Genomic DNA, 27,533 nt, shown 5'->3' with positions numbered 1-27,533 from the left:
CCTGGCCTGGGCTCTGTACAGACGTCATTTGGGCACTAAGAACAAATTTGACTGATCCCTGCCCTTCTCCCGCAGGGAATCCAAGCTGGAGTTATGGTTTCAGAGGCCTGAGAGCCTGGGGCAGATGGAGAGGGATAAGACATGTCACAGTGAAGGGATCCAGCTTCAGGACACAGAACTGCAGGAATGGTGTGAGCAGTTTATATAAAATGCTATCCAAATCAGCATGTATGTATCAGAATAGAGAAATGGCATTTATGGAGTGCCTACTGCGTGCCAGACCAAGGGTATTCACCAAATTGACAAAAAAGAGGAGTGATGTTTGCTTTTTGTCCTTGATTCTTTTATAATAATAATAATAATAAAGGACAATACAGCTTTTTTTTTTTAAAGCAAATAGATCTGGGTTTCGACACTGCTGAATCTGACTTTGGAAATTTTGCTTTACTTTCCACAAGCCTCAGTTTTCTTATCTCTAATATAAGAATAATAAGGGAACCTAGTAAAATAATAATAGGAGAACCTAGGCACAGGGTTTGTTGTGACCATTAAATGAGTTAAGACATCAAAGGTGACTGGAACAGTGCTCAGTAAATGGCAGCTGTGAGAACATTTAGCCTAGTTTGGGTGTGTGTGGGGGGGAAATGGAACGAAAAGTCTTCTGGAAGAGTGGAAATCTGAACTAAGTCTTAAACTATGAGCAGAAACTAGCAGAAAAGGGAGGAAGAGAAGAATGTTAATGATGGAAGGAATAACATGAGCAAAGACAGGTAAGAAATGGGCCATTGAATTTGGGGAAACCAGAAGCATGAGTCAGGGAGTGGAGAGAGCTGAGGTTAGAAAGCGAAGCTGGGAATAGACTGGGGCAAGAAGGGAGCTTAAAGTTATTGAGGCTGATTTTCTTTTTGAGAGCTGTTGAGGATTTTCAGCAGTGGCAGGAGGGGATAGGCTCCCTGTGGGGCCATGTAGATGTAAGGAGACCTGTGAGGAGCAGAATAGTGGCATGAACTACAGCAGCAGCCCTAGGACGGAAAATGGATGGATTTGAGAAGCAGAAATGACAGGACTTGGTGATAGATTAAATGGGATACATAAGTGAAAGGGGAGTATGAGAACTGTATCCTAATTTCCGGTTTGGGTCCCCAGGGTGGTGCTATTTTCTGAGACAGTAACACATTTGAGGGGATGCCGAGTTCAGTTTTGGACATGTCTGCGACCACACCCGTGGACAGACCCTCAATAATTGGGGTCCTGTCATCCCACCTGGCAATTACTTTGTCCAGAAAATGGGAGGGGTATCATTAGGCACTGCTGGCTGTCTGTTCCCGGGCTGCGGCTGGCTGGAGGTATGGGCGGGGAGGTGGAGGTGGGGGCTGCCACCACTGGGCTGGGCCTACTGAATGTTCTTTTGTGATTCTGGGTTTCCAGGTGGTTTCTTTGGGTACAATCATGCTACAGGAGCATGAAGACTGGGTTATCAGATTGTTTCCAAAGACAATCTCAGGGTGGGGTCAATGCTTTGTGCTGCTGAGATTACTGTCTCTATCTTACAGTTGAAGAAACTGAGGCTCAGGAATTGAGGGGTAGATCCGGGAAGCGAATGAAGATCTATGTGATGTTTTCTCACAGTACCAGCTGCCAAATCATCAATAGTGACATTTGCTCTAAGATGGGCAGGGAAAGCACCAGGGCCATGGCTCCTTGGGGGAGAAATGCAATCTGGAGAGGTAGTGGGATCAGGGAAGGAGGCAGAGAAAGCTTCCTGGGGGTGGTGACATTTGTGTTGTCCTAGAAGCAAAGCATAATCTTGTTTTCTGTTTGCCCAACCAGCAATCAATCATTGGCAATCAGCCATTGCCTGCAGTAAGGGAGACCTGAGGTAGCTCTAGGCAGAATGTGTCTATAGAACCCCCAAAATGGCAAGCTGGAATTCTTGCAGGCATTTCAGGCCTGAAGCGGGGGCATTTCTACCTCAGTCTCTGGCATTTCCATTAGCCTGAGCATCCCTTCAGCAATGGCTCTTCACTGGCCGCTGTAAGCCCAATGCCTATTCATCTTCATATCAGGGTTCAACACAAGTTTGTGTTCTCTTCTCAGGTTTTGTTTCACTTAAAAAAAAAAAAAGGAGGTATCATGTGATCAAGTTTATAAGGGAGGACTGGCAATTACAAGAAAAACTGATCTTTCTGTGGATGACAGGAGAAAAGTTTGAAATCACAAGTCTTTTAGGAACTGGAGTGTTTAAGTGTCTAATACTAAATTTAGGAGGTTTCTGTGGTTATGCTAAGTCCCCTCTGTCCTGTGAATATTCAGTAAAGTTTGGTAACAAAGCCTTCCAGTAAGTGATTATTTGCTGGGGGGAGCGGGCTTGTTATAGAAAAGGTTGAGGACTGGGTGCAGGACAAGGATAACATACATGAGAGGTGAGGTAGTTCATAAACTAAATTTAGATATTAGAAGCAGGGATTCAGAGACAGAGGTGATTAGGACAATGTAATTGTTCTGAACATTTTCCATAATCTTTGAGAATATTTTTGGGAATTTTTGGAATAAGGGTTTGACCAATCTTATCTGATTCTTAAGAGATAGAGAGAACCCAGCTAATAATTGGATTGTATTCATATTAAGATGAAATCAGCCTCCCTAAAGCTTCCCCATGATGGAATGTATTTGCCTTTGGGGGCCGTGGAGACTGATTTCATTCCTTTTGCCCCACGTGGCTATAACTTCGTCATCTGGTTTTGGAGTTAGAACTAGGTTTGAATCTGGGATTTCCCCCTGACCAGCTGTGTGACCATGAAACTTATAATCTACTGGGAGGAGATTGAAAATATACACATAAAATATGTAGTATGACAGGTAAGTGCTATGGCAATAAAGCAGATAAGAGGGAGATGGAGTGCCATAGGGGTTATATTTCATTTTATATAGGGTGGACAGAGGAAGCTTCATTGGTAATGTGCTATTTGAAGAGAGACCTATAAGAAGGGAGGAAGCAAGCCCTGCCTATTCTTGGGAGAAGAATGTTTTAGGCAGAAAGTAGAGCAAGTATAAAGGTAGGAATATGTGAGATGTATTCAAAGACCAATAAGGAGGCCTGTGGCTGCAACAATGAATTTGCTTTTTCTGAGCCTCAGTTTCTCATCTAAAAAAGTGTTGATGATAATAGTACCTGCATAGTACAGTGGATGTGATGAGTAAATGTGATAATGCTTAGCATAATGCCCAGGCCTTGTAAGCTATTATTGTTAAGATGACAACTAAGTCTTCGACCTTATCAACCATTCTCCTCCTCCAATTTATGCTCTTGTTAGTCTATAATCTGCAGTTTGTTCATCAGTCACTAATGGTTACCCTCACCTACTATAGGCTAACACTAGGTTATAGAACTTAAGATGCCTATTATCCCATGGGAGAGAGTATAAATAGCCACCATACAAAGCAAAGCACAACCAAGAGAATAATTAGCAAAGTGCTCTGAGGGCTCCTCTAGAGCTTCCTAGAGGAGGTAACATTTGAATTGATTTTTGTGGAAAGGCTTTTTATGCTTGGAGATGAAGCAGAGAGGGCATGAGCATGGTATGAGCATGGAAACAGAAGCCGGCATGCCCAAGTCACAGGTAGGAAGGGGAAATTGCCTGGTATGGTACAAGCATAGTGTGTTGGAAGGTGAGAAGCAGGGACCAGATTTTGGAGGGATTTGATTTTCAGGCTGGGGAGTTTGGACTTACTCTGTAGATGACAGAGAGCCATCAAACATTTTTAAGAAGAAAGTTATACGGTCACAATTGTGTTTTCAAATGATCTGTCTAGCTGTGGAGGAGGAGAGCGTACAGTCAGGAGGGACACGAGGGTTGGGAGGGACCCAGTGAGGAGGCTGTAACAGTTGCTTTAGTGAGTACTGATGAGGTCTTAGGAATGAAGATGGAGAGGAAAGATGATAGAGATGCAGGGAGAAATAGGATGCTCTAAGTGCTCTCTAAGGATTACTAGGTAACGTACAGGAATGGCCCAAATACGGTTAAAATGAAATTGTGCTGTTAACTCTTCTGAAATTGGGCTATTGAGGTCAGCTATTTTCAGTCCCACTCCACAGGAATACCTTTCAGAAAGGGGAAATGAACAGTAGTAACATGTGTCTGCCCTGGGCATCTTCCTATTTTGGCATTTGATAGCTGCACAAAATGTCAGCAGCTTTGGGCCCTGTAGCCATCGCTCTTTCGGGGATCAACTTTCTGAACAGGGATTTCTCATGGCTCCCAGAGTGGCTCGAATTGAGAGATGGGGAACTGAGTTTTGGTCCTGAGAATGTTAGGTTTAAAGTTATATAAACTAAACAAATACTGTATTTTTCAAAAGCTTTTTTTTTTTTTTACTTTCCAAATGGTCTATCTAGCTGAAGAAAGAAATCAAAAGATCATCTAAGATTTGATAATTTGGGGGAACCCTACCTCTTCCATACTGCCAATTCCCTTAAAAAAAGAAAGTCAATCCAGACCTCAGGCTTCAGGATTTATGAGACTAGTTGGCTGAATCCACAGCATCAACATCGGGAGGTTGGGTGGTGGGGCGTCTGGCCTTCGACATGGATGACCACTCAGTTACCTCCTGTGGAGCTTTCCATTGACAGACAGCAAGGAGTTCTGTGGACTAACTTTGAGGTGGAGAGACTTGGAGGGTTGGGGCTCAGCAGATGATTATCATAATAGGCCAGCTGAGCATTTTTCAGCTTCAAGCATTTTTGCCCACATTAGCTAATTAACTGACAGTTTGTCCAAGTGGAGATGAGGGATGGTAAGAGACAGGGAGCTCATGCCTGATCAGGCTTCCAGGGTCTGGAGGGGACTGATAACGTGACTGCGGTACTAGGGCCAGAACATTTGAGTGTTTGGATAGAGGCTAATGGACAGGAGCTAATTGACAGGCTCTTGTGCTCGTGTGCATGACAGTCAGCTGGTTTGTCCAAGATAGTGTGATAAATGCTCCATTCAGTCCAGGGGCAGTCACGGTCAGAGAGACCCAGTCAGACCCTGTTACCGATCTAATGACAAGTGCACAGGGTATTAGCTGCTTTGCCACAGATGTCTTCTCTGGAGGATTGTTTCTGTGTCCTGGACACTGAATGAAATTCTTCATGGTCAGCGATGTCACATTTGATTTCTTTTTAAACAGGAAATTTTCAAATCAGAACCCAGATAGCAAAAACTTCCTATTATTCACTGTGTATTTATTTTCTATAAGAGAAACCAGAAAGAACATGAACATTTACGAAAATGAGTGTCTTAGCACAGCTCAGAGTAATTCAGTGTAGGCAACTATAATTTCACATTTTTTAAAATTCACTTTTAAAAATTTACATAAGTAAATTTAATATTTTTTGTGTACATTTCTATGAGTTTAGACCAAGGGTCAGCAAACTTAACTGTAAAGAGCTAGAAAGTAAATATTTTAGGCTTTGTGAATATACAGTCTGTCATAGATACTCCATTTTGCCTTTGGAGCACCAGAACATCCACAGATGATACATAAATGAATGAGCATGACTTATTTATGAACATTGAAATTCAAATTTATGTAATTTTTGTGAAACAGTATTCTTCTTTTGATTTTTTCCCCCCAATTATTTAAAAACTTAAAAATCATTTTTAGCTTGTGGGCTGTTCAAACACAGGTGGTGAGCTGAATTTGGCCCTTGGGCTGTAGTTTTTTTTTGCGGGGTGGGCTTCACGGGGTGTTTATTAAGTGATGCTTTAGTCTCAGTTTCTGCCAGGACTGGGAGTGGGGGTGTCCCCCTGGGCCATAGTTTTCTGACCTTTGGTCTAGATCAGGGTTTCTCAACCTTGGCACTATTGACACTTGAGGCCAGATAATTCTTTGCTCTGGGGGCTGTCCTTTTGCATTGTAGAATGTTTAGCAGCAACCCTGACCTCTACGCAATAGATGCCAATAGCATTGCCTCTCCCTTTGAATTGTGACAAGTGAAAATGTCTTTAGACACTGCCAAACATCCCCAAGGGAGCAGAATCGCCCTCAATTGACATTAATTTAGACAACTGCGTACAATCATTTAATCACCACCACAATCAGGATATAGAACTGTTCCATTATCCAAAGAAGTCCATCATACTACCACTTTGTAGTCAATGACTTCCTCCATCCCAATCCCTAGCTGTCACGATTTTCTGTTTCTATAATTTTGTCTTTTCTAAAATAACATAAATGGAATCATACAGCATGTAGCCTTTTGAGTTCAGCTTCTTCCACTTAGCATAATGCACTTGAGATTCATTCATGTTGTTGAGTATAACAATATTTCATTCCTTTTTATTGCTGAGTAGTATTGATTATATGGATATACCACAGTTTATCCATTCACCAGTTAAAAGATATCTGTGTTGTTTCCAGTGTTTTTGTGATACATGAAGCTGCTTTGAACATTTGTGTGCAGGTTTTTGTGTGAACATAAATCTTCATTTTTCTTAAGTAGTAAATACCTAGGAGTGGAATTTATAGATCATATGGTAATTGTATGTATAATTAACTGCCAGACTGTTTTCCAAAGTGACTGGAAGATTTTAAATTCTCACCAGCCATGTACGAGAGTTCCATTTGCTCCACATTTTCACCAGCACTTGGTATTGTAGCATTTATTTTTTAGCTATTCTAATAGTCATGTAGTGTGTCTCACTGGTTTTAATTTGCATTTTCTCTAATGATTAATGGTGTTGCTCATCTTTTTATGTGCTATCAGTACATCTTCCTTGGTGAAGTGTTTATATCTTTTGCCTATATTTAATGAGGTAGTTTGTTTTCTTATTACTACATTCTTTATGTATTCTGAGTATAAGTTCTTTGTTGGACATGTGATTTGCAAATATTTTCTCATTCCATAGCTTTTCTTTTATTCTCTTAACAGCATATTTTATAAGCAGAAGTTCTTAATTTTGAGGAAATCCAGTTTATAAATTTTTTTCTTTTATGAATTGTGCTTTTATAGCATATCTAAGAAACCTTTGCCTAACTCATGGTCACAAAGATTTTCTCCTATATTTTCTTCTAGATGTTTTATAGTTTTAGATTTTATATTTAGGTCTATGATCCATTTTGAGTTAATTTTTGTACAAGGTGTTAGGTATGTGTTGAAGGTCTTTTTTTTTTTTTTTTTTGCGTATGGATATCTATTTTAGCACCATTTGTTGAAAAGACTATCCTTTCTTCATTGAATTACCTTCACACTTTTGTCAAAAATCAATCAGCATATATGTGGGACTATCTCTGGGCTCTTTAATCTGTTTCATTAATCTATGTGTCTACCTTCTGCTAATACCACACTGTCTAATGTCACATTTTAAATAAAATTTCTAAAGTTGAATTATTTTGGAACAATTATGTGTCTAATCGGTGTTCTGGAATGTGGAACACATTCAAGATTGTGAAACATTTAAAACCCAAAACTTATGTTTTGGTGAAAATCTTGGATTAAAGTTCAAGGGTGACAGAGTTCATGACTCAGACAGTGTGAGAGTGCTGAAAGACACTGAAACACCTGTGGCCTTGGGCAAATCCCAAAACTTCTTGAAGTCAAAATTAAAAAGAACGAAGGAATTAAAATAAATTCATTCAATAAACATTTGTGGAGAAATGTTCTAGATATTGGTTATACAGAAATATAAATCACATATCAGACTTTATAGAATTTACTTTCTACCTGGATATATAATCAATAAACAAAATGACTAAAATCATTTCAGATAAGTGCTAAGTGCTAGTTATAAATTAAAATAAGGTACTGGATTAAAAGTTGATGTGTAGGGGCTACTTTGTGGTTTTTTTTGGAGGGAGCTACTTTGACTAGCATTGTCATGGAAGGCCACTTTGAGGAGGTGACCTTTGTGCTGAGACCTGAATGAGGAGAAGGGAGTCAGTTATAAATAAAATGCAGATGTGAGATAATGAACATTCTAGATAGAAAGAGAGCAGGCACAAAGGCCCTGAGGCCTATCTGAACCTGACAGATGAAAGGCCAAAGCTGATGTGAATGAATGTGTGTGTGGGTTAGGGTTAAGAGGACGAGTTGACAGATATATAGGGGACCTTTACAATCAAGTCTCCACCATACCTCCTCCTCATTCCCACATGTTCTGTCCCTTGCACTCTACTTTCTAGGCATTCTGAACTTTTCTGGTCTCCAAATAAGCTATTTTTTTTTTTTTTTTTTTTTTGAGTTCTACATAGTTTATTCCTTCAAGCCAGAATGTGTGGCTGTAACCATTTTTGCTTTCTTTTGAGAAATAGAAGTTTCCTGAGTTTTAACAGGGCATATGAATAGAACCACCTACTCTACATGGACTATCTGCCTACCTCTGAACTGTTACATGACAGAATAAACATATCTTTTTTGATATACTTTATGTTGGGTTATAGATGCTTTTTCTCACCTTTTCTCATCTGCCTGGTGAACTTTTACTTATCTTTCAAGACCAAGTGTTAAGTACTGCTTTTCCCATCCTCTCTAGGGAAAGTTAATTGTTTCTTCCTCCATGGCCTCATACTACTTTGTATGTACAGCTATCATAGTATTCCACTCAGTCATGGAGCATTGACTAGGAGCCTAATATAAGTCATGCTTATAAGTGTGGTAAATTAAGAGTTTGTGGTCTAGAGAGAAAAAACAGACACATGATGAAATAATTGTGAAGTAGTGATAGTATACTCTCTCTGATAAGTTATCGGCAGGGAGCATAAATATCCCCATTCTTCCTTCCTTCTCAACTCTCACATTCAATTCTAACAACATGTCCAGGAATGAATAAAGCTGTATAACCCAGATCTTGGGAACTAACACAATGAAAAGGAGAGAGGAGGAAGGTAGGTAGCATCAGGACAGCAGTTATAAGTCAAGCCAGTCTCAAATGGGCAGATTTCAACCCCACCAACAGAGGTGGGAACAGCCAGCACAAAATGCATTGTCTCTCTTGGAGGCTAGAATGGGTTGCTGCCTGTGGTCACTATTGGAGAGGCAGTAAGTTTCTGCCACAGAAGCTGGAAAAGTAATATAGTAGCAAGAGGACCAGCCTTTGAAGAACTTATCCTTGAGGACTCAAGAGGCCCTGGAGAAACTCTCAGAATTGGCTTATAATTCCTATAAGTAGGAAAATGGGTAGTGATGATAAAATAACTTGAATATAAAAAAGTTATTAAATAATATAATCTCATTTGGTACAGGCAAATGAGGCTGAAGACATGTAGGTTATATTCTGGGAGTTCCATCAGGGAGATTTATGAATCTTATTGAAGTTTATATCTGTATTATGGATTCATCACTACCACTAGAAAGAAAGCCATTCAAAATGTTTAGGACATGACCAAGATAACATTAGAAAATTTGCTCATGGAGGTAGATGGAGACTTTTAGAAGCCTTTATGAATTGTGGGATTTAAAAGAACTGTGAAAACCTGAAATTGAAGAGGCTGTGTAAACTTCTATTAAGTCCCTGAGCATATAAAGAAAGCCCACCAAAGTCTTCAGAGATGGAGAGAATATAGCCTTAATCAAGTTTTCTAAAGATATTATTAACTAGTTTGCAGTCCCAGTGAGATACCAGGAAACAGACTTTCAGTGTTGGATATGGTTAGAAGTTCTCCTATATAAAGATAGCCCCAACTTCCACTGGACTCATTGGCCTAGTTAATGGGGATAGGTGAAAGGAAAGGCCATTCAGTTCCTCATAATCTAAAGATTTATGAGGAACCAAAAGTTGAGAGTATTTTGGGGGAAGGCTACCCTTGGCATAAGGAAAGTATGCTCTTGGTTGGGTATTCTACTTGAGATGTGTGATTGGTGAGTAGCAGATGTGGAGAAGTGTTAGCAGAAACTCTGAGTCTGACAAAGAAAGTTTTCAAGGCTACCAAGGCCTCAGTGTTAGTTGGTTGCATGTTGAATGCTCTTAGTTAGCAGTTAGGATAGTTTTTAACTCCAGGGTTGTTCAGATTTTTTTCTTTGCTATATTAGAGGTGCGATAAAAGATGCCTACTTTTGAATTGAGGCTGGGGACACTCTTATAGAAGACAGAGGAAACAGGAGCCAAAGATCCACATAGCGTGAATCAGGTCTCTCAAGTAACAGGCCAGGACTAGGGCTGTCCTAGGGTAAGTTTTTGGGGAAAATTCCAGTTTCTAGACTGAGAGTGGTCTTTTAGATTCTTCCAATTGTTGACATTACATGGGAAAAGGAGGAGGGCGCAGCTCAAGCCATGGAGTAGAGGAAACTCGGTCAACTGAGGTTGTTGTGGATTGCTCGAACTCCACATGAGGACTTCAAGGGACAGATGTAAGCCCTAATGACAGCCCTAAAGCTTTGGGCAGAGGAGGGTGGGTACTTCTGAGACCCGTAAGGCAGAACACTGGTGGAAGTCGAGGGTGAGAAGGCTCCTGGTCAAGAAATCTCAGCTATAGCATTCCTAAGGTTAAAGAGCATCAGGGAAAGAGGGAGTGAAGGTTGACCTGGAATTTGAGCTGTCTTCAACCCTCACAGGTGGAGGCCCTGGCCAGGCAAAGATCTTTGTCTTAATGGTGGGAGAATTCTAGGAAGAGGGCAGCCAAGAAAAGCACCAACTTCTAAGTACTGCTTGATGGTAAATTCACAAGTAACAAACACCCAAACTACACACTGCCCCGTGACAAAAAAGTAGAATGGGTCAGATATAGTTTTAGGATTGATTGTGAAGCTTGAGTTTCCTACAGGACTTGTGGAGATTGGGGGAAAGGTGAAAAATCTGTGATCATATGTTGCACTCTGGCTGCATTCAGGAGAAGTAGGTATGTTGGAGGGGACAAAGTCTAGACTATTTAAAGTGTTTTCAGGAAGCGTGCATGGACAGAGCATCTGGATTTTCTAGCCTCATCCAGGTATGGAAGCCACAGCAGAATCAAGGCGAGGAAGAGCCAAAAATACCCACCCTGACTGCTTCCACTCTGGGTCGTCTATCTTAAAGCTCAAAAGGTAGAAAGAAAAGGTGTCATGGAAGGACCAAATCAGGAATAGTATTTTTCTCTCAAGAATGGAGAGTGATGGGGCTTACAGTAAAGAGCATAAGCTTGAAGTTGGAGACTCAGACCCTTTAAAAAATTGTGCAGGAAGTCTATATTATTTGAGATGGACGATTTTTTTTATATCACCTATTAAAGACCTATTGATTAACTGCATCATCTTTGGGTTCCATATCCCATAGATTCCCTTTTGTGATAGTGAGGGGAAAAAAAATCAGGTAGGATCTGAGTTTGTGTGAATTTCCTGCCTCTGAATAGACAGTCCAAAATAGTCCAGCACACTGTGTTCCTTATACAGGATGGCTTAGCTACTTCCTATGGAGTCAGTTGTTTCCAGCCTTAGATGTCAGAGCAGGTATTATAAAATCCCTGCAGAGGACATAAACAGGGTGGATTTTATCTGCCTTGTATAGAATACCGATATGAAAAGATGGGGGTTTCAGGAGCCCCTGTTACTGTTCAGAGGTTACTGGAGAAAATAATTGGTCATTTGAATTTATCTGGAAGTGTTTACTTATTCATTTATATATAAATATATATAAATTCTCAAAACTCTTGGAAAAGTATGAACAATAGGCCTTCAAGAGTGGCAAACATACTTTTTGTCTGCCCATATTTTCTTTGAGAAACTGCCTCTCCCCAGTTCTCAATCTTTATCGCTTGGGTACAACTAACCCCATATTCTGCTTCCAAGGGTGCCACATGAGTTAGGAATGTCTAATTAGAACATTTCATCTAGCTGAACTCAGTGATTGCTTCAAAGATGAGCATGTGACCCAAGATAGGCCAGTGAGATTCAACTCCTAGAATTTTTCTGCAATTCTATGGATAAACTTGCATTCTGCTTGGTGGAATTGCTAAGTGAGTGGACTATAAGCCTGGAGCTCCTGAAGGCTATCCTTGTCATCATCTGGGAAAACATCAGAGGGAAGGAGAATTGAGAATGAATCTGATTCCTGATAACGCTGAGTGCCTCTCTTCTTAGCAGAATGTCAAATGCGACTACCCCTTTATTTGACTTAAGCTAGTTTTCTGTCACAACTAAAAAAGTCATGCTAATGCAATAGTAATACTAGACTATATGGGAGACTTTACAACTTGAGTAACTTTGCTTGCTCTCGGTAAAAGGTAATGACACATCGTATCACATGGGATAAACATGGGCCATGAGAAGGTCTCTATTGTTTAAACAAGTAGTCCCACCCCATCAATTATTGAAAACTGGAAACATTCATAATGTTTGTTTATGAAAAATTCTTCCCAGATTGCAGAAGTCGTTTGTGTTCTAACTTGGTATTATCAGGACAAACCCAGAACCCCAATTCAGAAGTCAGCTTAAAATCCAGGAAGAATTCCCTCACTCCTTGACCTCTTTTGGGCCTTGAGCCACCCCCGCTCCCCCCGATGAGAAATAAGTGGAGCCAAGGGAATTTATCTACCCAGAGCTCTCACTTCCTTCTTCTAGACCATACTCTTGGAATTCTTTGCCCAAATGGCCCCAAGCTCGTTTCCAGGACCTGCATTAGGCCTTTCCCGGATCTGTTCTTCGAAGGACAGATAGCGTTGTCAATATCTGTACCTTTAGCTCAAAGGAGTGGTCAAGGAACAGCTGTTTGTAGGGAGATGGATGGAAGAGGCTTGAACATGTGCACAAGGACCCCTTTCACAATGCATGGCAAAGCCAGGGTTGGGAAGAAATGGGAGACAGCTCTCTCTCCACCACCATGTTCTGTCAGAACTCTAAAGATCCATGAATTCTAAATTTGAACCCAGTCTTCCAAGGTTTGCATAAAGGTATATTTGGCAAGATACAAGGATTAAATATATTTTATTTAGTGGTTTGTTAGTTTGATTTATAACTTTTAAGTAATTTGACAGATGGTATGTGAGCCTCCATTTTTCTTCTTGCCCTGAGCCCTGCAAATATTAGGGGCGAAGCTGGTGTTAGGCGGCTATAGAGTTGAGAAATTGACTACTCTTGTGTCCTTTCCATTTCTCATCCCTGCTCCTCTCAGGGCATTTCCTTCACCCTTCTTTGGCTTTCTGAACACTGGCTTCATTTACAACTCAGCTCTCATGGTGGACAGCAGTCACGGCCAGCTCTGAAAATTCCATGCTGCAGATCCAAACCCCTGGAGAGATCAGTTCTTGTTTGGAATAGTATTTCTAAACATTTATGAAAGACATTTTGACTCAGCCTGTGCCTCACTAACTATGGCCAGGGTCAAAGTCATATACAAATTGAGAAGAGGTATGTCATGGTGAATTGGGCAGAGGTATTAAAAGGTGTCTACTACTATGAGGGCAATTGATCAACCAGCCTGGGTCATCAATCCACTCATACTCTCAGGCCTTAACCCATAATTAGTGCTCTTGGGGCTGGTTGATTCACTCAGTGAGGTCCTGGAAGTGAGTGAATCACCTGGAGAAGTAGAGGAAGAAAATACTACCAGTCAAGGGAAAGACTCTTAACCAAAGGAAAGACTCTCAACCAAATGACTCATTTTGCGGTGAGTCATTGTTTGTGGGGAGGAATGTGCTGGTTATGAAATCGCTCATCACGTATGGCCTTCTCTACCTTCTAAACATCTCTCAGGTCTACACAGGGCTTTCTATCTTTTGCCTACGTTGTTTAAACATTTTTTTTTTTTGTCTTCAAATGTCTTCAGAGTTTGCTCCTTCAATTTATTCTGCAATCTGTGACAATTTTCAAAAGCAAATCTGATTATGACATGACTTTTCTTAAAACTCTTTAATGCTCTCCCTACAATTGCTTTGAGCATACCATACACATTTCTTATCTTGGCTTACAAGGCTCTTCACGCTTACTCTGTAGCTTTGTCCTTTACCACCCTCTACCTTCTTCAAGCTTAGATCAGCCCACACAATTTTCAGTGCCTCCAACAGCATGGGCCTTTCCACATGCTGTTCTCCTTGTGGGCACATATTTCCATCAGGCCCTGTCACCTAACTAGAAAAAGAACTAGCTTAGACATTGTGATGTGCCTCCAACAGCATGGGCCTTTCCACATGTTGTTCTCCTCGTGGGCACATATTTTCCATTGGGCCCTGTCACCTAACTAGAAAAAGAACTAGCTTAGACATGGTGATGTTGAGGCATTTTGCGGGCATCCTGTAGGCATTTGGATAAACAGGAGATGGGCTAGGACTGGCGCTTTAGGAGGCTGAAAAGGGTGCCATCAGAATGAGAGATTTAACTTTCAGCTGGAGAAAAGACATGCTTCCTCGGAGAGGAAGGCAAGGAAGCGAGGATGGGTACAAGTTGGTAGGCTCTGTGATGGATTTGAGGAAGGCGGGCATTATGCCCGTTGGTCTCTGTGAAGTAAAAGGTGAAGTCACATTTACTGATCTAAGGATGGAAGATAGTCATTTGAGATGAGCGGTGAGGTTTGGAATGTCAGAGGAGGCAGATTTACGATAAGCAAAAGGAATCCTGATTATGACCAGAAACCAACCCAGAGTGAAGTTGGTAAACATGCATTTTCTTTACCTAAGCCCAGATTCCTGAGTATAAGAGCAGAGGGAGGACTCTTGTTTTTGTTCGTGATTTGGCTTTGGCAGGCTGACACTTTTGGAAGAACTAGAGGGAGACAATTGAAGGTATTGGGAGAAAATGGTTAAAAAAAATCCATCTTGGGTTTAGGCCTGTGGTTCCTAGTATTGGAGCTAGTTTATGACAAAATTTTATCAGTTTGAGCACCAAATTTAGTTTAAAGTCACTTACAGTCATTTCTTGGGAAGGATGGTCCTTTATTTTGAAATTGTATTCTCTCTACACTTGATATTAAAATGTCTTTTAAAAATTAGTTTCCTGGGGCTGCCATAATGAATTACCACAAACTGGGTGGCTTAAAGCAACAGAAATTTTTTCTCTCACAGTTTTGGAAGCTAGAAGTCTGAAATCAAGATGTCGGCAGGATTAGTTTTTTCTAGAGGCTCTGAGGGAGAATCTATTCCATGCTTCTCTCTAGCTTTTGGTGGTTGTAGGCAATTCATGGTATTCCTGGGCTTGGTGATGCATCGCTTCAATCTTTCTGCCTCTGTCTTCACATTGCTTCCCCTCTGTATGTGTCTCTCAAATGTTCCCCTGCCTTTCTCTATAAAAACATCTGTCACTGGATCTAGGGCCCACACCAAGTCCAGGATATCTCATCTTGAAATCTTTAATTTATATCCACAAGACCTTTTTCTCAGGTAAGTTCACATTCAGAGCTTTTAGGGGTTAGGAGTTGGACATATCTTTTTGGGGGGCCACTATTGAACTCACTACAGTGGTAGTAGATGGTAATCATTTCCCCCCAATGTCTATGGTTAGGAAAAAAAAATAGTAAGGGAAAGGTCCAAGAGAGTCATCTATTAACATTGAGATTTCAAAGAGGGAGCGATTCACGGGTATAGTATTCTCTGATTCTTGTTTGCAGGGTCCTGGGAGAACTCAGAGAAACACAATCAACAAGGCCCAATGTCAGGGTAAGGTACTAGGCCATATTCCTCCATTATCCTGAAGAAGAAGACGAGGGACAAATTTGGGTTGTGCTGAGGGAACACAGCCAGAAGTTGACACTGCAAGAACAGAATCAGGGAGGAGTGTGAGGTTAAGATTCCTCACTTAAAGAGGTCAGGAAGAGGCTAAGAAACAGAGTAGCGCTGTTGGAGGGAAAGATGAAGAGGGTAAGAAAAGGGTGCTATCTTGCCCTGATCTTATGGCCTCAGAGAGAATTAGCCATATTAAAAGCACAGGGGCCAGTGATACTGTCATTGCTTGTTCACATGAGTCTTCCTTACTAGATGATGGGACAGAAATAGCATCTTACTGAACATTCAGCACAAGATCAATTCAGCACTTTGAACTGAACTGAAAGAGCTTGTCTTTGGACTATTCTTCCCTTCTACCTTTAACATTTAATAAAACTACTTTAAATGCAACAATCATATATTTTATATGTGATGACCAATTGCATTTTTTGTTTATGATACGAAAACATATTGCTTTTGAACATATACTCCCAGTACCTTACCTGCCTTTATTTAGCCGTAACATTACATAATTTAGAATTCCACATGTTGGTACTGAGAGGGGAGAAATAGAATCCTGAATAAGTTTGGGGAATAAAAGTGATCTTCATTGAGTCCTTCTTTTACAAGATGCATAAGATGAGTAGAACACAAGGTAGTCTCTACCCTTGAATTAAAAGAATGTCACTGTGGGTGTATCATTTCTCAGTCAAATTCTCAGAATTAAAGACATAAATGACCAGACTTTTTACATCTCATGCTTGTACTTTTCTTGCTCAAATGGTGATCTTTGAGCCCTCAAAGTTGCAACATTTCCCCAGATTTCAAGGATGACGCCCCCGCAGAGGTGTCTGGGGAAGATGCAGCAGGAGGGTTTTTGTTTTAATACATAAATTTTATAAAATATTTCTAAAGAATGCTTATGATTTTATTGTTCATAGAAGCAAAGAAAAAAATGCTATTAGTTTTTTTTTTTTACTTTTACTTTTTAAACCAAAATTTTCCAGTACAGGAACTGGACTGATTTAGCCCTCTAACAATGAAACATGTAAGACAGTTTTTAGGTTTGAGACCTGTGGAATTACAAGGAGATTATTGTACATTCCAGAAAGGAGGCATGAACTACAAATTGTTCTAAACTATTGGAATAATGACCACAGGAAATAAGCGTATTTTAAAGCCCTTTCTGGTGTGTTACATTTCAGAAGTGCAGAGCTGGGCTGGAAAATGAAACCAGTTTCTCTTCTTGCTGCTGAGTTTTCCTGAATATTCTACAAGCTGCTTGGAATTTTGCAAACAATTCACAGCTGATAAAATAAAAGGGCAGCAGAACTGAGTGTCTGTGGTTAAAGACCCCAGAGGCAGCTGGCAGAAAAGAAGGATCACTGTCTGCCCCTTGCAGTTCTGTAACCAAAAACTGTATAATTTAAAATTTTTCTTTTTGTCCTTTTAAATAAATGGGCATCAACTAAAGACCTACAGAAAATATCATCAGGGTAACCTGAACTTAGACTGCCCTGGAACCTTCCCAGAGAGTTGTTTCTTCTTACGATTTTTGTTTATTCACTCTAAGAACACTCACTGGCTACTCACCCTGGTCAGGCCTGATGCTGGGCAGTGATAATTCCAGGGCACCCTATCCACTCATGAGGAATGCCAAGAGCAGTGGGGGATAGATAGACCCTGAAACAGACACTGAACATAGTGTGCCAAGGGCTGTGCAGAAGCCAGCACAGGGGGCTGCATGAGCACGGTCGGTAAGATCAGATGCATAAAAGTGGGAGTTTGCCACTTTATAGTGCAGTTGTGTAGAGGAGAAATTTTCTACTGTTCTGAGAATTGTAGTACTTCAATAGCTAGTCTTACAAGTGAGAGGAAGAACTGTGTAAGAGACTGGAGAGATAGGCGGGGGGCTAGATCAGCAAAGCTTTGAATGCCAGGCTGAGACTTAAAACTTTTCCTAAAGGCCAAAGTAATTACAGCGTGCTTTGTGCAAAGGAGTGGTACATTCGGATTTTTAATTTAGAGCCATCACTCTAATTGGACTGGAGGAGGCAACGCAGGGAGACGATGAGGAGACTGTTGCAGTCTGATTAAAGATAAGGAACTCTTTGGTGACCTGATCTTTGGGTCAGCTTTCAATGAAACATTTTCAGGCTTGTAGCTAATCACATGAATTGGGGGAAACTGAGAAGAGACCACATATTTAGAACAGGTGCATACAAGTTTGGGGTAGCCAAAATGTCACCTCCTGTAGGAAGCTTTTATTCACCTGTATGTGGGCAGAGATCAACACTGTCTTTGGGGCTTACATATCATTTTGTCGGTTTCTTTACTACAACACTTACCACACGCCTGGAATTATTTATTCCTTTGTCCCCCCCACCCTGGGCTCTGGACTCAATGTTAGGCACTCTCTTATTTGTTTTTGTATTTCCGATGTTTAGAAGCATCAATGAACATTTGTTAAGTAAGAATGAATAGGAGAGGGAAACTGTGTAGTGTAGCAGGAAAGGTACTGAACTGGCTATTGGGATTTGGGGCTCTAATCCTGGCTCTGCTCCTAAGTAGTTATGTGACTTTGAACAAGTCCCCTCACTGCTCTGGGTCTGTTTCTTCATCTGTAAAATAAGAATAAAAATACAATCCTCCTCCTCAGAGTGACGGAGATTAAATGAGGTAACAGAGCTCACCAGCTGCCTGCCCTGTTTGTGCCCTACCTTGGTGAAACAGCCTGGGCTATTGTTCCTGTCACTTGGATCTCATTGGCTCTCTCCTGGTGAGAGCCAAGCTGAAAGCTGTTGCCTTGATGGAGGGGAAGTTTGCAGCAGCGGCACATATACCATCCAGGTGGCCCTCGTGTTGCTGGAAGGGCAGACACCAAAAAGAAGGGCCGTATCAGCCTAGTGAAAGAGACTTGCTTTTTTTTGTGACCCCTTGAAGCAAAAGTGGGGAGAGTGAGGCAGAGAAGATCTGCATCATGTGTTGGTGAGTCTGAGGAAGCCCTCAAACAGTGCCCTTAAGCCCAGGAATTTAGCAGCATCTGGAGGAATGCCACTTCTACAAATCACTCATTCATCTAATGTCATAATTTCTCAGTGCCTTGGGCTGATATGATTAACCCTATCATGGTTTTTCAAGTTCTAAAGAAAATGTAGAGGAGAGGTAAAAAATTGCAAATGCCACGTGAAAGAAATACCATTCTTAAAAAAAATGGAAAAATCATGATTTTTAGACACTGCTACCTCAAGTGATGACAAGTCCCAAGTGAGATATCTTTCTAGAAGATCCATTAGCATTGCTCTTTTTACATTCTACAGGCAAACTTTTCCATCATAACTCGATATATACCCATGTTACAAGGCATGTGGCTGGGGAGGTCCTGAAATCTGCAACTGGTTTTTTGTAGAGTTTTCTTGGAATCCCATTTATTGAGTTTATTTAGCTGCATGGACTTGGCCTTAAGACAAGTGGTCAAGGAAAGATAATGAGAGAAGAAAAAAAAGGGAGATTGAGGCCAGTGATCCTTCCCTAGAGGCTAAAGTCAGTCCTGGGGTTAAAGTTAGTGACCTTAAAAAAAAATAGAAGTTTCCATTTTGCAAAGCTTTTTAAAAAATATTATGTGCTCAGATGGCACCTTTAATCACGAAGAACTTTTGGCTGAGTTCCAGGCTGATTCTGCTGGCACAGAGAGCTCTGAGATCATACCCTATATTCAGTGCACAGAAGAAATATTTCATCCATCTCTGAAATAAAGAGGGAGAAATGAAACATATTTGAACAGTTTCATACAAGACCATACCAGGGTGAAAAGTGAAGGAGTTATAAAAAGGTATTATTAATTTTAAGTATTTAAGTGACATTTCTTTAATTCTCAGTGTTTCACAATAAACTAAGAAACTTGCCTAAATCCGAAAGCAGACAAATTTTGTAAAATATTAAAGGCTATTTTAAATTAAAAGAAAGGAGGGAGGCAAAGGGAATAAAACAACTCCCTAAAGTAGCAGGTTGTGACCCAGGAGTTTGAGTGCTTAGAGCTGAATTTAATCCACACCCAGGCCAAATATAATTCTCTAGGATGGAAATGGTCCAGGACACCAGAGCTAACATTCTCTACCTCTGCCAAAGAGCCTGAGGCAGTTTGATGACAAGCAGTCAGAACCTCACTTCTATTTCTCAGCTCAAAGAAGTAAGGCCAGCATCATGTGACAGGCACTTACCACCATGGCAGGGCACTAGTTCAAAGCCCATTGGAAGTGTGCTTCCCCTTGATTCATCATTGTCTCTTGCATCACTGTTATTCTTTGGAGGTCTCCTATTCAACTATTTGTTGGAAAGTTGGGTCAGTGCAAATTTAGGTGGCAAGGTTGAATCAGTTTTATTCCATGTGACAGTCTTGAGCACTAGAGTATATACACTGTGCAGCTTCTTCGCTACATCTCTCAAAGCCTTAGCTGTGGGAAAGGACTGGGCAATTGCTGTGTATTAGAAATTGAAACTCCACCACTAAATGATGAAAAGTGGTCTAGGCAAAAGCTGCTGTGGAAATCTGAAAGCCATAATTTTTTCTACACTTGCTCTCTTCACATTCCTTTTGTTTGGGAATGCATAGGGACACCCCTGAACAAAAATAAACCAACTTGCTCTTGACTGATTGTTCTGCCTTTTGAGTTATCAAATGTGAGCACTTCTGGCTTCCAGATATGAAGTAAAGAGACTGCTGGGAAGCCAGCCACAAATTAGAGTTGATTTTCCAGCATCTTCTACCTAGAGGAATAGTTCAGGACATTTAAATTAACAATGTACCCTGCCCCAAAGTTGATCACATTCGGATTTCAGAGATGTAAAAGGGTAAGCATATAGGAATCTTGATGTTTTCTCAGCTCAACTTTGTCCATTCATTCCTAGCTCTTTTTAATCCACGACTATACACATTTGAGCATCTGCTCCCAGGAACTATCTCGACTCATAGCACCTTTAAGGAAGGCAGAACCACTTTGGAAGGCAGAGGTTGAAACATGGCAACTCATCCACAAGTGGAATCAATATAGCAGAGCTACTCGGGGGTAGGTTTTGCTAGGGTTTAAATTAGGTTGTCAACCCAAACACAATGTGCTTTGTTGCTTCTGCCTAAAGAGGAAATAGCAGTTTTTGGCCTCCCCAGACTGTATTGTATGTAGGGTCTGCAGAATGGCAATTCCAGGCACAACCTCCACACAGGTACAAATCTGCGTTTGGCTATTCAGTGTTCCCCAGCAAGTTAATTACCTGTTTCTGAAATGCATGGAAATATGCAGCACTTTCATTCTGAAGCCTATCACAGTTTTAAGCTTGGCGGGGAGGGACTGGGTGTATGTGGAAGAGGGTCTGTCAGGGAAACGGAATAGAGCCCTTTTGGCTAGGGATTCCAACACCTGTGACTTATCTCAGAAGTCACACACGCACTGTAATTGCAAGCCATTTTTTTCTGGCTTGAGCACTCCAGCTGGCCTGCGGTGCCCTCCCACTTTTAATTTCAGGTTTGGGCAGTTACCTTTTGAACCCAAGGTTCAAAAGTCCTTGGGTGGGAAGCTCAGAGGAACTGCGAAATGCCTCAAGAATTGCCTAACTGCTCGTGGAGAAGCCGAGACTGGGCACAAGTAGTAGCCGGGGAACGTTGCAAGGGGCCATGGACACATCTCACTGATGGGTAACGGTTTTGCAAGTGGGTATGGGGACTCTGCTCTGACAACTTCTCCTGGGGGGTGGGGAGGGCTGTCGCAGCACACTGTGAGGAGATCTGTGGGGAAGGGATCTGCCCCGGGACCTCCTAAGGACCAGAAGAGAGTGTGTCCCGCCAAGTAACAGCATGCGCCCCTCTCCGTCCGCTCCCCTCGCCTCCCCTCCCCCGCGGCCAGTCTCCGGGCAGAGGTGTCTCGCTCCAGCTCGTCCTCCCCCTCCTCACTTGTTCGGGGGGACCGAGCCTCAGTGGGAGCCCCGCCTGTCTCCGGGCAGCCTGAGCCCCGGAGCGTTCGCCCAGCCTGTCAGTAACCGCCGTTTGCGCTTCCTTTCTTTCTTTCTTTTTTTTTCCTCTTCTTTTCTTTCCCCCTTCTGCCTTTGTCCCGCTTGGTAACTGGGTTCCGACCAATCGCCGTCTCACCGGCCGGCGCCGGCTGGCTCCTGATTGGCCTGCTTGGGGCGCGCAGCCGTCTCCCGCTCCTTCGCTGAAGTAAGGCAGACAAAGGACGCAGGCTCCAGCTCGGGCAACCGGGATCAGCCAATCACCATCCACTTTATCCTCTCTTTCCTCCTCCCTCCCCTCTTCTCTTCCTCCCCGCCCCGCTCGCGTGCTCCCGGCACAGACTCCTGGAGTGCAGCCAGCGCCTGGACCATACCATTGTGATTGAGGCTTGGGGGAGAGAGGATGGATGATTAGGGAGCTGAGGCCTAGAGAGAGGTGGGGAGAGTTGAAAGCTGAGATGGAGGACAGTTTTCTGAACACTTTCTCAGGCACCTGACAGAGTCCCCAGTACACCAAGGAGGTATAGAGTGGAAGGGCAGTGGTGATACTGGCTGTATCCCCTGCCCGGTGAGGTTAGGTAGCGCCTCAGCGGGGAAGCGGGGAGAGCAGGAGAGCGTCGGTGCGGAGGAGGGTGTACCCTTCCGCGCCGTTAAAATGAAACTCTAGTGGCTGGAGTCTAGGTAGAGCGTGAGGGCAGCCGGCACTGTCAGGCCTTCTTGGACCCCGGCGGGAGCGCCCAGCTGAGCAGGGCTAACTGGACTCTCCAACGGGCCGTAATCCCGAGGCTGCAGCAGCTTGGGTTCCGAGCCCGGCCGGAACGGAGCCCGAGTCCCGGTCCCTAAAGGGATCGCTCTCTGCAGAGCAGTGGGACCCCGAAACTTGAACGCAATACCCACCCCCCCTTTTTATGCTTTTCTTTGTCACTTTCCCACCTGCTCCCAGTGCTTTCTCTCCCGCCCCACCCCCCCGCCCATTATTTCGAAGGACACAAAAGTAGATTGCTCGGAAGGATTTGAAGGTGCCGGGAGCTGTTCTCTGTGGAGAGCGACTGTGTAGAACGGATTTTTGGGAAGCCGCTTTTTAACACCTTGGGGCTGGGCCCCCTGCAACCTTCTCTGTATCTTTTTGAGGAGCAAAACTCGTAGGTTGAAAGTTCGGGGGGCATTTTGCTGGGCGCTGTAGAAGAGAGAGGGGGAGGACCCCGTCCTCGTCCTGGTAGTTGCCTGGACTTGTACTGGCCGTTGGAAACCCCGAAGTACATTCCGTGTAGGACTTTTACAGATATATATTTTTAGATTTTTAAATATCAGATTAAAAAATATATGCTTTCTATATATTTCCTAACGACCTGCCCCTGACAGCGCGATGTACAATACGGTGTGGAGTATGGACCGCGATGACGCAGACTGGAGGGAGGTGATGATGCCCTATTCGACAGAACTGATATTTTATATTGAAATGGATCCTCCAGGTACTTGGGAGAAAAAAAGAATCTTGTGATGGGCCTGATTTGTGTTAAAGACCTTAGTTATGTTTTCAGGGCAGAATTATTCCTGGGTGCGCTAGATTTGGGATGAGGGGCAGATGTGCAGTTAGAGCTGCATAAAACTGCTTTTGGTTTACACGTTTAAAGTTTGCAGTTAGGACCCTGATCCTATTGTCCTGCGAGGGTGAGGGTGGGGGTGGGGACCGGGGTGGGGGTGGGAGGAGAGACCCATTTCTTTTACTTCTTTTCCTTTGCGCGTCGTTCAGGTTTTTGTCGTCCCCCTTCCCTTTTTTTCCCTTTTCAATGAAAGATTCTTCTACCTGCAAAGGATGTTTTATATCCCAGTCTTGAAGTCAGTCTCCCTTTGCGGGAATTCTTTAAAGCTTGTCATTTTATACGTTCGTCTCATTTGGTTCGTTGTGTTTTACCTTCGTTAACTTCTGAAACTGGCTTACCAATGTGATTATTCATTTCAAGACCATCTTTTTTCTCTTACAGAAACCAAATGCTGGGTAGTGATTTTCAGGGATTGGGCATTTTTATTCGGTCATGGCCTTAGTCTGAGGTTTTTTTTTCAGAATATAGTCACTTGGAGAGATATACGTGCAATATTTTATTATTTAATTTGTGTGATTTAATTTGAGATGGGGTTTAGGTTTAATGTAACTTCAAATCTTACAGTAAAAAAAGAATCCTTTTTGTGTGAATATATGTGATGTGTACATATATGTGATAGGTTCAAATACACATAATGTAAAGTGCACATATACTGTTTCTACTATTTAGAGCTTTGTCTGAGACCCTTACAGACATTTTGTGTATCTAGTAGTAAAGAAAAAGGAAGGGAAAATGGAAAAGTTAGGTAATTTATTTTCGTTAAAGTCTACTCCATTTTATAATTATTAGCTGTCAGATTTTCAAACTCTGTTTGCAATTATGGACAGTGCTTTATGTAATGATTTTGAATAAGTAGAGGGCCTTTATGACTCCTTATTTTTGTTGAGCATGAATTCATTATGTCTTTTAAAAATGTGCCGTACCTAAGCCTACAGAATAAATTGTATGTCATTGGGGAACCTCGGTTATCATAAGCCTATGTATTTTTGGAAACGCTTGAAAGGATTGGAGCCCATGCAAATGTAATGAAGTATAACTGTCTTCTAGAATGTAGGTAGAAATTATTTCCTGTGTCCTCATGAACAGTGAATTATCCTCTTTGTGTTTTTCAATTAGTCATAGAGTTAAATGATGCGATATTAAAAACTAATACTAATATTGAATCAACCTTTTTCACTCTTAATGATCACTTAGAATTTTTTTCTTTTCCCTTCATTTTGGAGCCTTTGTTATGTGCTTTTATAATTATGACTGCAATTCAGATGCAGCTTTTCAGTGTTTCGCAAAGTTTATAAGATTTGCCACCCATCTATTGTGTGTTTTTCCCCCTTTGTTTCCTCCTAATGGTAAAGCATCATTTCTATTAGATGCATTTGTCATTCATGTGAATGGAAATTTAGTATATCACTGGTTCTTCTCTTAGAAAAAGTGAAATTAATAATTCTAGATTTCTGTTATTATAAGAATTATATATTCAAACTGCCTTAGAGTTATACTGTATATCATATAGTATCTTGCCTTGCAGACATACAAAGGGAATTTGTTGGGCGGAGAGGTGAATGAGGAGGAGGGGAGAAAATGAAGAAAAGGCACTAATGTTTGAAAAATATGGGCCCAGCAGAAGAATATTGGTCAAGCTGAGTTGAGTTGTCCAAAAAAGATTTTAAGAAAAGTTGACTATTTTAATTATGTAGTTAGGTGGGTCTTACAGGGTTGTTTAGAAAATTGTGATCTAAACTTTGTGTATTCCATGGAAATAAATTTTCAAGTTTAAAATATTTATCCTTGAATGAAATTTTGCATACTGAGATTCTGTTCAGACTATTGAGAATATGCATGTGTTATTACCCATTTTGTAGTCTTAATGTAGAATACTTAGTTATTTCTGACTTTTTTTTTAAAGGAAGCACACTTAAGTATGCTGAAATATTGCCTAAGAAGTGAATGGTTTTTAATGGGAAAAATGTGAATGCCAACCTTGTTTTGTGTACTAAATTAAGTTTTTGAAATGTTTAAACCAGGTAAATTATCGGTGAAGAGGTTGCAGCATGTCGTGTTTCTGTCTTTTTCCTAGCTCCTAACCCAGATCAAGCTCTTATTATTTTCTTCCTGGACTAATATGATACCTCACTAACTGTTCTCCCTGTTTTTACTCTGTCCAATCCGCAGTATTGTTAAAGTATCATTTGATTTATCTTCCAATGGTAAATCTTCCAATGACTTTAAAACCTTCCATTGGCTTTCCTTCGCCTACTGAAGAAAGCCCCAGAATGCTTACCCTGCCATAGTTAAGTCCCTCTATTTTTGCTTCCAACCTAATTTTCCAGTCTATTTTCTGTTCGAGTCCATCACAAGTACTATGGAAGCTATTTTGTACAGGCTCTTCTTTGAGTGTATACTTCTTCCTCTTCCTGGGATGCCTTTCACTCCCAGCGGTTACTTGTTGAAATGTTATGTGTGTTTAGGGCCCAACTTAGAGACTTTCTTTACCAGGATGTATGTTCTCTGATCCCTTTTCTTAGAAGACATCCTTCTTTCCTTTCCCTCCCTCTTCTAATACTTCTCAGATAGAACTTCTTTCATTCTGTCTAGAGTAGCTTCTGAATTTATATATTGCATTTATTTATGTATACTTCCTCCTATGGAATTGTCTTACCACCAGATTATGAGCTTTTTAGTTTGCTCAGGATCTTGCAAGTAGTAGACAATATCATAAATGTGTTCAATTAATAAATACTTAGGGAAAACCATTTCTTTCTAGCCTTTAAGTACTTTCCTACTAAGGCCCTTGGTCACCTGCTAACTCGGCTATTGAAGTAGCCTAGGGCTAAATAACTTTTGAATTAGACAATTGTTGACTTAGGGTCTTTAACTGTAATATTAATATTACAGTTTTTAATTTTAGACTGAACCAAGTGCAAAATTGTTATTACTGCTTCCAGCAGCCTCAAAAGCTATTTTTCAAAGGTATTTTCCTCCAGCCTTCTCAAAAACTATTGCCATGAATCCTGAAGGTTTCTAGTAACTGCACGGATTGCTACACCTGCTATAATTTACTGCCAGTGTAAGGATTGGATCCAAATGGGAGATTGATGGCTTAATCAGAAATAATGAACTGTTAAGATGAAACAAAACTTTTTTATTTTGGAAATGTTAAGATTGTGGTACACAGAACTGCTTATAAGCATCTTGGTTAGTCCTTTGCTGATTTTGGAATTGGGACTATTCTATAGAAAACAGTTGCTGGATAGGCTTTTCAAAGAGCCCGGCCTTTGGTATAGGAGCTATCGGAGGATTATCAGTGCACACCTGATCATAAACTCATGCCCAAAGCTCATAGTTATCTATTAGCCCGTACTTTAATTCTGATGATGTTGTTTTTTATTTTAGGAAGATGTAATAAATGATTTTTTTCATTAGTGTATACTGTTTTTATTTTTAAGATTGTAGACTTTGTTCTTCTCAAGACAAGTTTCTGAAATTATCTTTAGGGCAACAGCATCTCTTCAGTAGTAATTAGAAAATTAAATGTTTTAATTGTTTGGTAAAACATAAATATAGGATGGTTTATAAAGTGGTTCTCAATTTTTTTGGTCTCAGTACCCCTTTTATACTCTTAAAAATTATCGAGGATCCGAAAGACCTTCCGTTTAAGTTATATCTATTCAAATATACTGCATTAGAATAAAATCGAGGAATTTAAAAAATATTTAATTCATTTGAAAATAAAGCAGTACATGTTAATATAACTTTTTTTTAATGGGAAAAAAACTATTTTCCAAAAGACCAAAAAATTGAGAAGAGTGACGTTTCATGTTTTTGCAAATAACTTTAATGTTTGGCTTTTTAATCTTTAATGTCTAGCTTCATAGAAGACATCGAAATTTCCATGTCTGCTCTTGCATTCAGTCTGTTAAGATATCACAGGTCATAAGCCTCTAGAAAAAAACTCCACTATACAGTTGTGAAAGAATGAGAGTGCAAAAGGCAAATAATGTCTTAATAATACTATGAAAATTTTGGACCTGTTGGGGACCCATAGGGGTCTCTGGACTATACTTTGAGAACTAGTAGTCTAGAGGTTACCTGACTACAGAGTTTTTTTGATGGCTAACTTAATAGAGTATCTTCTGACTTTTTTGAAGTCAGATGAAAAGATTGTTTCAGGAAATATACTTACTTTCTCTGGCATACTTGGTGTTTTCATCTTGTTAAGTTTTAGAGTAAGTAGCATTCTGATGGAGAATTGGCACACTGGTCCTATGGGTAGGAAAATATCTGCTGAGAAACAAATGAAGAAATAGGTTACCTGCCACTGTGTGGTCCTTACTGGTAGCAGATTAG

General features: G+C 41.0%; 1 protein-coding gene across 9 annotated transcripts in view; it reads left to right on the top strand.

Moving 5' to 3' along the window:
• The first annotated feature begins 21,168 nt into the window (after positions 1-21,168).
• LOC105297140 (phosphatidylinositol 3-kinase regulatory subunit gamma) overlaps positions 21,169-27,533 on the top strand; it is a 69,116-nt gene continuing 62,751 nt past the window's right edge. The window contains exons 1-2 of one of the 9 annotated variants that reach the window (XM_011367614.2): positions 21,169-21,289; positions 22,948-23,057. In XM_011367614.2, the coding sequence (XP_011365916.1) occupies positions 22,952-23,057 (106 nt within the window). In that variant the 5' untranslated portion in view covers positions 21,169-21,289; positions 22,948-22,951. Of the gene's footprint in view, positions 21,290-21,954; positions 22,107-22,165; positions 22,853-22,947; positions 23,058-27,533 lie in introns of those variants that run through there. The other 8 variants (XM_023535012.1, XM_023535013.1, XM_011367615.2 and 5 more) reach the window with 8 other exon arrangements.

Source organism: Pteropus vampyrus, unplaced genomic scaffold, assembly GCF_000151845.1.
Source record: "Pteropus vampyrus isolate Shadow unplaced genomic scaffold, Pvam_2.0 Scaffold135, whole genome shotgun sequence".
Taxonomy (NCBI): Eukaryota; Metazoa; Chordata; class Mammalia; order Chiroptera; family Pteropodidae; genus Pteropus; species Pteropus vampyrus.
This window is presented reverse-complemented; position numbering and strand designations above follow the sequence as displayed.